The sequence below is a fragment of the Notolabrus celidotus genome, chromosome 17 (genome assembly GCF_009762535.1).
Source record: "Notolabrus celidotus isolate fNotCel1 chromosome 17, fNotCel1.pri, whole genome shotgun sequence".
NCBI lineage: Eukaryota > Metazoa > Chordata > Actinopteri > Labriformes > Labridae > Notolabrus > Notolabrus celidotus.
Window position 1 is genome coordinate 31,441,194 of NC_048288.1, and position 14,050 is coordinate 31,455,243.

General features: G+C 43.6%; 2 protein-coding genes and 1 long non-coding RNA gene across 3 annotated transcripts in view; 2 read left to right on the forward strand and 1 right to left on the reverse strand.

Moving 5' to 3' along the window:
- Positions 1-715: 715 nt before the first annotated feature.
- Positions 716-2,729, forward strand: LOC117828677. The gene is made up of 2 exons (XR_004634474.1): positions 716-1,714; positions 1,954-2,729. It is a non-coding gene; the product is annotated as an uncharacterized LOC117828677 (long non-coding RNA).
- Positions 2,730-7,402: 4,673 nt separating this feature from the next.
- On the reverse strand, positions 7,403-9,075 carry LOC117829357 (golgin subfamily A member 6-like protein 22). Its single transcript, XM_034706990.1, has 3 exons — positions 8,818-9,075; positions 7,845-8,728; positions 7,403-7,721 (listed from the first exon to the last, which is right to left on the reverse strand). The coding sequence occupies exons 1-2, from the start codon at positions 9,073-9,075 to the stop codon at positions 7,883-7,885; spliced, it is 1,104 nt and encodes a 367-aa protein (XP_034562881.1). The 3' UTR covers positions 7,403-7,721; positions 7,845-7,882.
- A 2,774-nt stretch (positions 9,076-11,849) lies between these two features.
- The window catches only part of LOC117829358, a 3,210-nt gene continuing 1,009 nt past the window's right edge, over positions 11,850-14,050 (forward strand). Inside the window, exons 1-4 of the mRNA XM_034706991.1 lie at positions 11,850-12,198; positions 13,137-13,256; positions 13,355-13,590; positions 13,720-14,022. Of these exons, the coding sequence (XP_034562882.1) occupies positions 11,891-12,198; positions 13,137-13,256; positions 13,355-13,590; positions 13,720-14,022 (967 nt within the window). The 5' untranslated portion in view covers positions 11,850-11,890. The remainder of the gene's footprint in view (positions 12,199-13,136; positions 13,257-13,354; positions 13,591-13,719; positions 14,023-14,050) is intronic.

Below are 14,050 nucleotides of genomic sequence, written 5' to 3' on the forward strand. Positions count from 1 at the left end.
AGCTCTGAAGTCCAACCCCTCCCATCTGAGAGGTCTGTACCTGGGTGACAACAAGCTGCAGGATTCAGGAGTGGAGGTGCTGCGTGATCTTAAGAAGAGTCCAAACTGCAGACTGGAGTCTCTGGGGTCAGTATAGAGTTGGAGTCGGTCCATGCTGGTCTCTCCAGTTTTTCACTTTAGCTTTAATGCATCTGATGAGAACCAGAGCTTCATCCACTACATTAAGAGACAGAAAGAGACTGCACCATGGAGCACCCAAAACCTGGTCTGCAGTCAGGGGTGCAGTATTTGTCTGCTGTTTAAAGGGTCCATTAGTCTGATGCACAAACAGAGACAGGTTCACATTCTGCTCACACAGAGCTCGTCACACACAGGGAGGATTGAAACACCTGTGACTCAGTGATGTTCAGCCAGGTGAGAAGCCAAAAGGCAAACAACATAAGAAAGTCCTGCTTTCATATTTAAACACAGAACACATGAGACAACAGTCAACACCACATGATGCCTTCAAGGACTCTGTCTGTCCCCTCAAGCTGCAAGAGTCCAATATATTAACCTGAGAGCTGAAAGGAAGCTACTTTACAACATCCCTCCCCCTCTGGTCTGAGCAGGACTGAAGTCTCTGCTGGTCTTTAGACTGGAGGATCTGGATCACAGCTGATGACGTGAGTCTCAGAGTGTAAACACTGTCTGTCTGTTTTCTATCATCAGATGTTGGTGAAATCAGAGAGGGGACGGTCTTCCTCCTGCTGGTCTGAGAGGTGGAAACAGCAGCAGCTTGGATATGGTGAGTCTCTGACTGAGTCCTGTTCCTGACAGACTGACGGACCAATCACAACAGGTGACAACAGGTGGAGGTGACTCTCAGTACTGCGGTCTGAACTGCTCTGAGACCAGCTCCACTCTCAGACTCAGGACCTGGACCTCAGAGATCTTCTTCCACTGACTCTGAACTGAAATGACCTCCACAGGTTTGTTTTGTGGAGAACAAGAAAAATGAATGTCTCTTGATAACTGAGGATAATAATGTATCTCTAATCAATATTTGAAGTGATTGATCTCATCAGTGTTAAAGTTTCCCTCCTTCAAACAGTCTCTAACATCAGGGCAGAGATCCTCAGAATCCCAGCTGTCCACTGATGAAATATCACAGTCAGGAGTTCTGGTTTTTCTGAAGCGTGCTCTTTGATTTTCTGCTCTTTTCTTTTGAAATCTAAATGTTTGTATTTCCTGTTTGGTCTTTTGTGTTTTCTTGTGAAGCTCTTTGTGACCTCTGCTCTAAAGGTGCTGTATGAATCAACTTTACTGACTCCCTGAACGAGGCACAGAAACCAAACATCATGTGTTTGGAAAGTCTGAACAGAAACACATGGACACTTCAAAACATCATGAGATATTAATGAAGTTTATTATTGAAGAACATTCAACTCCAACTAATTATTAAAACAACATTTCTGTCAAAACACCAAGAGCAGGACGTGAACGTCCTCAGTGAGCATCAGGTCCCTGAATGCACCAGAGTCAGAGGAAAAACTGGATCATTCAGAATCTGCATCAAGTGGTTTAGTCTGAGACTCAGCTGGTTTAAAAACAGCAGCACCACCTGCTGACCAAACCAGGAAACTACAATCTGAGGGTCTGTCTTTATATGAGTCCATCACAAGACTGTGATCAGCTTCAGGTTACAAACTGAGACCCTCTGAGACCCTCTGAGGTGTCTGATGGACCCTGAGACCCTCTGAGGTGTTTGACGGGACTCTGAGACCCTCTGAGGTGTCTGATGGGACTCTGAGACCCTCTGAGGTGTTTGAAGGGACTCTGAGACCCTCTGAGGTGTTTGATGTGACTCTGAGACCCTCTGAGGTGTTTGATAGGACTCTGAGACCCTCTGATGTGTTTGACGGGACTCTGAGACCCTCTGAGGTGTCTGATGGGACTCTGAGACCCTCTGAGGTGTCTGATGGGACTCTGAGACCCTCTGAGGTGTCTGATGGGACTCTGAGACCCATCTGGGGTGTTTGATGGGACTCTAAGACCCTCTGAGGTGTTTGATGGGACTCTAAGACTCTCTGAAGTGTCTGATGGGACTCTGAGACCCTCTGAAGTGTTTGATGGGACTCTAAGACTCTCTGAGGTGTTTGATGGGACTCTGAGACCCTCTGAGGTGTTTGACGGGACTCTGAGACCCTCTGATGTGTCTCTGAGACCCTCTGAGGTGTCTGATGGGACTCTGAGACCCTCTGATGTGTCTGATGGGACTCTGAGACCCTCTGAGGTGTCTGATGGGACTCTGAGACCCTCTGAGGTGTCTGATGGGACTCTGAGACCATCTGAAGTGTTTGACGGGACTCTGAGACCCTCTGAGGTGTTTGACGGGACTCTGAGACCCTCTGAGATGATTGATGGACTCTGAGACCCTCTGAGGTGTCTGATGGGACTCTGAGACCCTCTGAGGTGTTTGATAGGACTCTGAGACCCTCTGAGGTGTCTGATGGGACTCTGAGACCCTCTGAGGTGTCTGATGGGACTCTGAGACCGTTTGAGGTGTCTGATGGGACTCTGAGACCCTCTGAGGTGTCTGATGGGACTCTGAGACCGTTTGAGGTGTCTGATGGGACTCTGAGGCCCTCTGATGTGTCTGATGGGACTCTGAGACCCTCTGAGGTGTCTGATGGGACTCGTCTCATGGTTTTCTGTAAGAGCAACAAAAATAAAACCCGTCAAAAGCACAGTTTCTACCAGGATGTTCTTTTTCCACTTCCTGTCTGATATTATGGGATGTTTCTATCCTCTATCATTTGTACAGAAGCCCAAAGCGGACATTCATCCTTCCATCTTCCTCAGTTGTTCTGTTTTCTGCTTTTTCAACTCTAGAGATACGAGTCTCGATCACCTGAAACGAGCTCAATTCATTGGGATCTTGAGAAACTGTGCATGTCTGCTTTGGGCTTCCGTACATTTGAGCAAATTCTTCTTTAACCTGGTTTCAGCTTCACCCTCTCGTCCAAATGAAATCACTGTTGTGTCCGTAGAAACAAGATGGCGCCTGCTGCAATATCAAACCTGAGGCTTCAAAAGAACCCAAACCATGTGGAGTCAAGTTTTAAAAACAGGCCTGGAGAGGAGGATGAGTTTTCTGAATGAAGAAGAAATGTAAATAAATCAGAATCTAATCTTATGATTTAAGTCGACAGATTTCTGCATCAATCTGTTCCTTTTTAAAAAAATGTATTTAACCTTTATTTTACCAGGAATATTCCCATTGAGATACAAAGTCTCTTTCCAACGGAGTCCTGGTCGAGACAGCAGCATAGAAAGATTCACAAATAGAACAGGACCAAACATAAAGTGACAACTAACTGTTACATCCATTTCTAAATGATCAGTGTTAAGCTCTAAAACATGAGCACAAGCTGATCAGATCATCCTTCATCCTAGATTTAAAATCCTCCAATCAAATGAAAGAATCCAGTTTCAGGCGACCCTGAAGCTCAGACCAAGAAGAGGGAGCAAAGACATTAAAAGGATTTTTACCAAAGACAGAGTGAGTCTGAGGAATGATTAAAAGAACCTGTCCATGGGACTGAAGATGACAGCCAGTGACGGCTTTAGGAGTCAATAAGGAGCATGAATAAGACAGCAGCTCCTGGAGTACGGCCTTATAAAGAAAGATATACCAATGCTCCATTCTTCTGTTGTGTAAGGAAGACAAGCCCACCTTTTCATACAAGATACAGTGATGTGTGCAGAAACCTAAACCAGAAACAAACTGCAATGCATCATGGGACACTGAGTCCAACATTTTCAGAGAGGCTGAGGAAGCATGCATATAAAGAACATCACCAGAGTCAGTTACAGATACAAAGGTTGATTGAATGAGCTTTTAATGAGCAGCAAAAGAAAAACAGCGTCTGTTTCTTTAAATGAAACCCAACTTCACCCTCAGTTTTTTAGTTAAACTCTCAATATGACCATTAAAAGAAAGATTTTCATCTAAGAGAAAAGCCAAGTATTTAAATGTTGGGACACATTGGATTTCCTCGTTTGTGGAGGGGAAAATCTTCGAGTCATTTTTCACCGTCCCCTTGGACTTGGAGAAATACATCACCTTAGTCTGGTCGTGTTCCTGGGTGGAAACACGTCACTCGCTCTCCCTGCTCTTTGTGTCAGCTGACTTGTGAATAAAAATCCAACACCTTATCAAACACATAAAGTATATAATCAAATCAAGTATATCTTATCTATCTTATCTCTTCCATGTTAAAAGAGGAACCGGTCTCATTTTCTCTTGCAGCAGTTATCCAGCAGGGGGCAGCATTACTTCACGGATAGATCATCCATGATTTGTTTCCAATAACCAATTTATCTTCTGGTGATCAGACGAGAGAGTACACTGCAAAACCTCAGAATCTCACCAAGAGAAATATTCTCATTGATAGTCTAAATGTCTTCTCCCACTTCTTCTGTACATTGTTTTATATATGTTACAAGTCTGTGCACATTTTTCACTGCATCACAGGTTGGAAATATTTGGTTGTATATACATTATAAGATATGCTTATTTTTACTTCTTTAACTTTAACTTTAATTGCTAATAACTTTTTATTAATTGATATTTCATATATATATATATTGGACTGTCTACTTTGCTGCTGTAACACTTAAATGTCCCCGTTGTGGGAGGAATAAAGGATATCTTCTCTTCTTTAAGATAAATTTACTGAACAAGGAAGATTAGAGCGAGTTAGAGGGACTTGTTTTAAGACAATGCATCAAAGTAATAAATAAATGTTTATCTGTTGTTGTCGTTGCTAGGGTCTGAGATAGAAATGTAATACCAAATCCTCAGTATGTCTGGTGCATACTGCAATTTTTGACAATAAAGAAGACTTTGACTAAATATCTTGTTCAGTCAAACAATCTTGAAATGATCTTGTTTTGAGTTGTAATTTTGTTTTTATTCTTACTGTCCTTTTATTATGTCCTGTAGCACTTTGAGATTTGTTCCTAATGTAAAGTGTGTGATAAATAAAATGTATTATTATTATTATTATTATTATTATTATTATTATTATTATTGTTATTAATTTAGAAGAAACAAGGTTTGTTTTACATTTCAGACATTTTTCAAGCTGAGATCTTATTTGTAGAAGACGGATCATCTTGATTTAAGGAAATGACTTATTAATCTATCAGAAAACAGCTCCATTGATAAAAGAAAGGATGAAAGGATGAAAGAAAGAAAAGAATGAAAGAACAAAAGAAAGAAATTATGAAAGAAAGAGGGACAGTAGGAAAGAAGGAAAGAAAGAAGGGAAGAAAGAAAGAAAGAAAGAAAGAAAGAAGGAAGGAAAGTGGGAAGGACAGCAGGAAAAAAGCAGAAGACACCCTCTCTACTTTTAAGAGTAGGCTTCAAACTTTCCTTTTTGATAAAGCTTATAGTTAGAGCTGGATCAGGCTTGGACCAGCTCTTAGTTATGCTGCTATAGGCTTAGACTGACACACTGGGATCCTGTCTTTCCCTCTCTCTCCTCTCTCTGCCTGTCTCTCACTTTAACTCTTCCTGTCCCATTAAAGGTACTAACCATAGACCTTTCTGGAGTCCCTGAGCTCCCTTGTCTCGTAGGTTCCTCTGGATCTCTGCTGCTGTGGACGTGGTCCAGACTCCAGCTGCTACAACTACTACTATCCGTCTCCCCACTATCATCTCTCTCTCTCTTCATCTCCCTCTATCCCTCTCTCCAACACGGTCTCAGCAGATGTGTGTCTAACATGAGTCTGGTCCTGCTGGAGGTTTCTGCCTGTTAAAGGAAGTTTGTCCTTGCCACAGTCACAGACACGGACAGTCTGCTGTCAGCACATCCACATGAATTTCAAACACTGCACTGATATTAGAAAAATATGAAGAAGTTAAACACATAATCCAGATTAACTTCAACACAGATGAGTCTGAAACACATAATCCAGATTAACTTCAACACAGATGAGTCTGAAACACATAATACAGATTAACTTCAACACAGATGAGTCTGAAACATATAATCCAGATTAACTTCAACACAGCTGAGTCTGAAACATGAAGGAAGAACTGAGAGATAAGACAAAAAGTGTTTGAATACGGAAATGACGTCTTATATCTCATCATTAGTGCAGATATATCTGACTATAATAACTCTGTTTATTCATCATTAGATATATCTGACTATAATAACTCTGTTTATTCATCATTAGATATATCTGACTATAATAACTCTGTTTATTGATCATTAGATATATCTGACTATAATAACTCTGTTTATTCATCATTAGATATATCTGACTATAATAACTCTGTTTATTCATCATTAGATATATCTGACTATAATAACTCTGTTTATTGATCATTAGATATATCTGACTATAATAACTCTGTTTATTCATCATTAGATATATCTAACTATAATAACTCTGTTTATTCCCTGACAGTGATCTCTCTCTCTGATGTAATCTTGTGTGTAAGTTGTAGACTTAATATTTCAGCTGCAGTCCTGATGGTATCAAACTGAGCGCTGTGGTTAAAGGACTATTCAAAATGAGAACATGATTCAGAGTGATAAGCACGCTCAGTTTTATATTTAATGCAGTAAAATGATTTAATCTGAATAATCTGACTTCAGACTCTGTTTATATAAGATGTCAGGAAAGATAATCAATACCTGTCATCAGTATTTAGATATAAAATCATACAGGAGTTCAGCATGAGTAACCATGGTGATCTACCCTGGTAAGGAGTGAACCACCTTCATAGTCCTGAAGATCCAGAGTTAACCCTGAAGGTACCTCGATAACCACAAATCCGGCTTGGTAGTCTACCCCTCTGGTGGCAGCAGTCTTCAGGTAGGTAGGTATGGAGTAAATAAAGGAGCAGTGACCGGTTTGTGCCACCTTATCTAAAGGCAGGCAGCCCCCTCTGCTGGCTGCTGTCAGTAACTACACTCTGCACACTTTCTACCCAAATCTTACTGTAATAATAATAACTAATGATAATATTAAAAACTCTACTACTACAACTAATGCTAATAATCATAATATTTTATTATGATTATGATTATTATTATTATTATTATTATTATTATTATTATTATTATTATTAGTGCATTAATTCAAGTAATTTAAAAAAAAACACTATAAAAGATAATGATAAATACATGCATTATTATTATTATTATTATTGTAAAAAAAACTAAAATAAATAATAATAATACTAATAATAATAATAATGTTTAAAACTGTGACCCCTGCTTATTTCATGTTATACCTTACATGTGTGTCTCATGATAACCTGCAACCTGCAAAAAAACAGTAACCGTAGACAGCTGAATATTTTATTTTTTGTTATTTTATTTCATTATTCAGTTTTTTTTTATATATATTTTTAAATATTCAAGAGATGCAACATTTCTCTGCTCAAATGTTCAGCAAAGAAAGAAAAGCATCATCCTCCATGTGACCCGTCACCTCCTCATGTTCGGCGTCTTTTGTGGAGAGGCTCCCAGCATGAACTTCCTCCAGAGTGCCTTCACCTTTTGCAGCTGCTTCCTGCACTCCTGAAGTTTCTCCTCCAGCTCTCTCACTCTCGTGTGGATTGTCACAGCCATGTTCCCCTCTTGATGTCTCCACCTCCTCCTTGTCGTCCTCTTTCATTTTCATGGAGACTGCCACAGCCGTGCGTCTCTCCTCCTGGCTGATGCTCTGGTTGTAGCGCTCCTCCATGGCAGACAGCTCTGCAGCATGCTCCTTCTTCAAAGTGTCTTCAATGCTCTTCTGATGCTCCAGACTCTTCTCCAGATCACATTTCGTTCCGTTAAGTCGTGTTTCTTGTTCCGTCAATGCCGTCTTTGTTTCATGCAGCGCTTCCTCCAGCTGTCTCTCTCTCTCTCTCCGTCCACCTGTCCTCACACTGCCTCAGTTCAGTGGCCATCTTGTGTTGGTGGTCCCTGATCTTATCTTCATAGAGATCCACCAAACGGGAGTTCTCATCAAGCAGATTGTGAATCACACCTTGAAGAGACCTAATCCTCCCCCCCTCGCATAACCTCTCCCTCTCCATCATTCTTTTTGCTCTCTCCAGCTCCCCCTCCAGCTGTCTCACTCTCTCCTGCAACCTCACCTTACGCTGTCTGAGCTCAGATGGATCAACCCAAGACGCAGCAGCCTTGTCTTCCTCTTGAACCTTCAGACTTTCCTCAGTGAGTCTTTTATTCAACGTCTCCACCTCCTCCTCCAGCTGTTTCACTCTCTCTGTCCACTTTTTCTCACTCTGCCTCAGTTCAGTGGCCGCCTTGTCCTGGTTGGACTTGATCTGCTCTTCATAGCGACCCACCAGACCGGAGTTCACCTCAATCATATTCTGCATCCCATTCTTAAGAGACTTGATTGTCTCTTCATGGCGACCCACCAAAGCGTTCTCCTCAACCATATTCTGCATCGCCTTCTTAAGAGACCTGACCCTCCCCTCCCCACATAACCTCAACCTCTCCAGCGCTATCCTTGATGTCTCCACCTCCTCCTCCAGCTGTTTCACTCTCTCCGTCCACTGTTCCTCACGCTTTCTGATCTCAGATGGATCAACCGAAGAGGAAAGCTTTGCGGACTTGTCTTCCTCCTGACTCTGCAGACTTTCCTCAGTGAGTCTTCTTTTTAAGGTCTCCACCTCCTCCTCCAGCTGTCTCTCTCTCTCTCCGTCCACCTTTCCTCACACTGTCTCCGTCCAGTGGCCGCATTGTCCTGGTTGGACCTGATCTTCACTTCATAGAGATCCACCAGAGAGGAGCTCACCTTAGCCTGGCTCTGCATCCCCTCCTGAAGAGACCTGATCCTCCCCTCCCCACATAACCTCTCCTTCTCCAGCGCTCTTCTTGATGTCTCCACCTCCTCCTCCTCCAGCTGTCTCACTCTCTCGGCCCACTTTTCTTCACACTGGTTGTCACGTGGTTGATAGACCAAAAGCTGGGTCCCTAGATTAAGTATTTCCTCCAGCTGCTCTGTGTTCAGGTTTTGCAAGGCCTTCCTCTCGTCGTGAAAGTCCTTGTCCATCCTTTTTGATGGTGTCCCTCATCTCTTCTTTCTCGCAGTACATGAGTTTGAGCTCCGCTAGAGATTCAGAGATGTTAAGCCCCTGTGATGCTAGCCTGGAGTTCTCCCCCTTCAGCTGACTAAGGGGACAGTTTTCAGGGTTCAGCTCTTGGGTTTTTAGTGCTTTAAATTGAAGTGAGTCTTTTGGGCTTAAATTTAGAAGTGTCTAAATTTTCATTGCACATTTCTGAATGTTTAACAGCTTCAGTAAAAAAATCAAACTGTGAAACTCTGAGACCCTCTGAGGTGTCTGATGGGACTCTGAGACCCTCTGAGGTGTTTGATGGGACTCTAAGACCCTCTGAGGTGTTAGATGGGACTCTGAGACCCTCTGAGGTGTCTGATGGGACTCTGAGACCCTCTGATGTGTTTGATGGGACTCTGAGACCCTTTCAGGTGTTTGATGGGACTCTGAGACCCTCTGAGGTGTCTGATGGGACTCTGAGACCCTCTGAGGTGTCTGATGGGACTCAAAGACCCTCTGAGGTGTCTGATGGGACTCTGAGACCCTCTGAGGTGTCTGATGTGACTCTGAGACCCTCTGAGGTGTTTGATGGGACTCTGAGACCCTCTGAGGTGTCTGATGGGACTCAAAGACCCTCTGAGGTGTCTGATGGGACTCTGAGACCCTCTGAGGTGTCTGATGGGACTCAAAGACCCTCTGAGGTGTCTGATGGGACTCTGAGACCCTCTGAGGTGTCTGATGTGACTCTGAGACCCTCTGAGGTGTTTGATGGGACTCTGAGACCCTCTGAGGTGTCTGATGGGACTCAAAGACCCTCTGAGGTGTTTGATGGGACTCTGAGACCCTTTCAGGTGTTTGATGGGACTCTGAGACCCTCTGAGGTGTCTGATGGGACTCTGAGACCCTCTGAGGTGTCTGATGGGACTCAAAGACCCTCTGAGGTGTCTGATGGGACTCTGAGACCCTCTGAGGTGTCTGATGTGACTCTGAGACCCTCTGAGGTGTTTGATGGGACTCTGAGACCCTCTGAGGTGTCTGATGGGACTCTGAGACCCTCTGAGGTGTCTGATGGGACTCTGAGACCCTCTGAGGTGTCTGATGTGACTCTGAGACCCTCTGAGGTGTCTGATGGGACTCTGAGACCCTCTGAGGTGTCTGATGTGACTCAAAGACCCTCTGAGGTGTCTGATGGGACTCTGAGACCCTCTGAGGTGTTTGATGGGACTCTGAGACCCTCCGAGGTGTTTGATGGGACTCTGAGACCCTCCATGTGTTTGATGGGACTCTGAGACCCTCTGAGGTGTCTGATGTGACTCTGAGACCCTCTGAGGTGTCTGATGGGACTCTGAGACCCTCTGAGGTGTCTGATGGGACTCTGAGACCCTCTGAGGTGTCTGATGGGACTCAAAGACCCTCTGAGGTGTCTGATGGGACTCTGAGACCCTCTGAAGTGTCTGATGTGACTCTGAGACCCTCTGGGATGTTTGATGGGACTCTGAGACCCTCTGAGGTGTTTGATGGGACTCTGAGACCCTTTCAGGTGTTTGATGGGACTCTGAGACCCTCTGAGGTGTCTGATGGGACTCTGAGACCCTCTGAGGTGTCTGATGTGACTCTGAGACCCTCTGAGGTGTTTGATGGGACTCTGAGACCCTCTGAGGTGTTTGATGGGACTCTGAGACCCTCCATGTGTTTGATGGGACTCTGAGACCCTCTGAGGTGTCTGATGGGACTCTGAGACCCTCCATGTGTTTGATGGGACTCTGACACCCTCTGAGGTGTTTGATGTGACTCTGAGACCCTCTGTTGTGTCTGATGGGACGCTGAGACCCTCCATGTGTTTGATGTGACTTTGACACCCTCTGAGGTGTTTGATGTGACTCTGAGACCCTCTGTGGTGTTTGATGGGACTCTGAGACCCTTTGAGGTGTTTGATGGGACTGGTCTCATAATAACTTAGTGGGAATAAACTTCACCAACAAGGTGCATTGTGGGATTTATACTTGGGCTAATATTACTCTGATGCAGTGAAGTACAGATAAAGAGCAGATCAAACACACTGCACTTTGATTGCTGGAGAAACAGGACACACCCGCGCACACTGAGCACATGAACGAGCACACTGAGCACATGAACGAGCACACTGAGCACATGAACGAGCACACTGAGCATTTGCACCGTGTGATTTCCTGTAAATGGAGAGGGGGAGGGGCCACACAGACCAGGTGATCCCAGGTGATAGAGGAAGACTAGCCTACAGAGAGCTCAGAGCAGGAAGAGGGACGGACGCTGAGAGTAAACTTAAGTTCTTCTAACTCCATTTTCTGTCGTCTGAACTCTGAACTCTGAAGTCTGATCGTGGTGAGTGACATTTCAACAGTTTACCTCTCAGCTCTCTGTTTTCTCTCTGTGAACACGACACAGAACATTAAACAAGAACCCAACAGCTGTTTCAGTCAAAGGAGGGCTGTGTGTGTGTGTGTGTGTGTGTGTGTGTGTGTGTGTGTGTGTGTGTGTGTGTTTCCTCTTCCTTATCTCAGAGTTATGGGTGTGTGTGTGTGTGTGTGTGTGTGTGTGTGTGTGTGTGTGTGTGTGTGTGTGTATGTGTGTTTCCTCTTCCTTATCTCGGAGTTATGGGTGTGTGTGTGTGTGTGTGTGTGTGTGTGTGTGTGTGTGTGTGTGTGTGTGTGTGTGTGTGTGTGTGTGTGTGTGTCTCCTCTCCTTGTCTCAGAGTTATTGGTGCGTCATTAGAACAGACTGGTTTTTCTTGTCCTCACCCTGTTCTTCATCTCAGACAGACTGAACCAGAACATGAGTGTGCGTTTGGAGGAAGAGGAGGGTGACACAGAGTCTGATCCCAGCTGTCTGTCTCTGAGGAGTGACTGGTCTAAAGAGCTTCCTCTAAACTTCAGACATGAACCTGGACCCTCAGACACAGAGTCTGATACCAGCTGTCTGTCTCTGAGGAGTGACTGGTCTAAAGAGCTTCCTCTAAACTTCAGACATGAACCTGGACCCTCAGACACAGAGTCTGATCCCAGCTGTCTGTCTCTGAGGAGAGACCGGTCCGAAGATCTTCCTCTAAAGTTCAGACATGAACCTGGACCCTCAGACACAGAGTAAGAGTTACTGAGTCACAGTGAACTTCTTGTTTTAGTCTCATTTCAGCATCAAACACAGTTCCTGAACCATTTGTTGAGAATTTGTACTTTAAAGGAAGTTTTTTTATTTTAATAAAAAATGACAAATTTCAAATTAAAGAGGATTTAATGTCCTCAATCAAATCATGAACATCAGCACTTTGAGTAACTACAGAGTCTTTGAACAGGGTTCCTGCTGAAACTCTTAGAGTCTTAAAAGTCTAAGATCAGGTTTTTAAAATTAAAGGCCTTAAAATGTCTCTAGTCAGGGTTTCAAATTAAAGGCCTTTAAATCAGACTTTCAAAATAAAAGGCCTTAAAAAGTACTAAATATTCATAAATCATGTTTTAAAAATTAAAAGCCTTAAAGAGTCTCTAATCAGGTTTTCAAAATAAAAGTCTCAAACAAGGATTTCAAAATAAAAGTCTTAAAAAGTTTTGCATCATTGTTCAGATTTAGAACGATAATGCTAAATATTTTAAGAAATGATGATGTTATGACTATAAATCTGGATCAATGGAGGAATTCCCAGGATACCTAGCGGTATGTAATTAAATGAGATGTATTGAATTTTATTAAATTGTAGAGTAGGTCTAATAAAGTCACTAATGTATGAAAAATTACAATTACATAGTATGATACATGTCCTGAAGTGGGCCAACCTGCATAATATCTATTTGTTGGGGGTCTATTACGAGATGATAGCCAGTAAATGTGTAGAGTCCTGATAAGGACTTCACTGTAAGCTGCATTTTCAGCCCCCCTAAGTCAAAGCTCCACAGTTCGGTTACTTCTGTTGACCTAGATCTGGAACTTCTAAGATCGAAAACATAAGAATAACTCAGAGGAACCCTGTTACAGCTCTAATATTTTCAATGATTCATGAGATGTGAACTCAAACTTGTTGTTTTTATAGATTTCAGTTCAGCAGACTGAGAGCTGAGTCTCCTGATCCCAGCTGTCTGTCTCTGAGGAGTGACTGGTCTAAAGATCTTCCTCTAGTCTTCAGACATGAACCTGGACCCTCAGACACAGAGTAAGAGTTACTGATGTTGTTTCAGTTTCAGTGAGTGTTGAGATTTAAAGAGAGCTTTTGATAAAAATGTTCTTTAAGAGAAGATATCGTCTTCACAGAGAGAGGGAGAGGAGTCCTGATCCTGTGGAGGATCAGCCCTCCTGCTGTGCTGTGTGTCTGGACCTCCTGACGGATCCAGTCTCTGTCAGATGTGGACATTGGTTCTGCAGACAGTGCCTCACCTCATACAGGGACCAGTCTGGTTCATCAGGAGACTCCAGCTGTCCCCAGTGTGAAGACAATACCAGACCAATATCCGGACCGCAGAAAGCCGGTCAGACCAGCAGTGAAACCAGTAAGAGTGTCCATCTTTCCTCTGATGTCATTGTTTGTGACAGCCCCACTTTCTTATCTCCTGAATGTAGTTCAAACCTTTTCAGCTGATTCACTCTGTCAGATGTCTCATATTTCTCTTCTCTTTCAGCAGATCGTGGTCTGCAGAGGGTTTTAGAGGAACATAAGACCAGTCTGAGGAGGAGATGTGAGCGTGTGAGTGAAGGAAGTGAGGAAACAGGAAGTAGAACCCTCCTCAACAGGATCTACACTGAGCTCTACATCACAGAGGGACAGAGTGAAGAGGTGAACACACAACATGAGGTGAGACAGCTGGAGACCACCTCCAAGAAGAAGACCCTCCAGGACACTCCCATCAAGTGCCAGGACATCTTCAGAGCCTTACCCGGTCAACAGAAACCCATCAGAGTGGTTCTGACAGTCGGCGTCGCTGGTGTTGGAAAAACCTTCTCAGTGCAGAA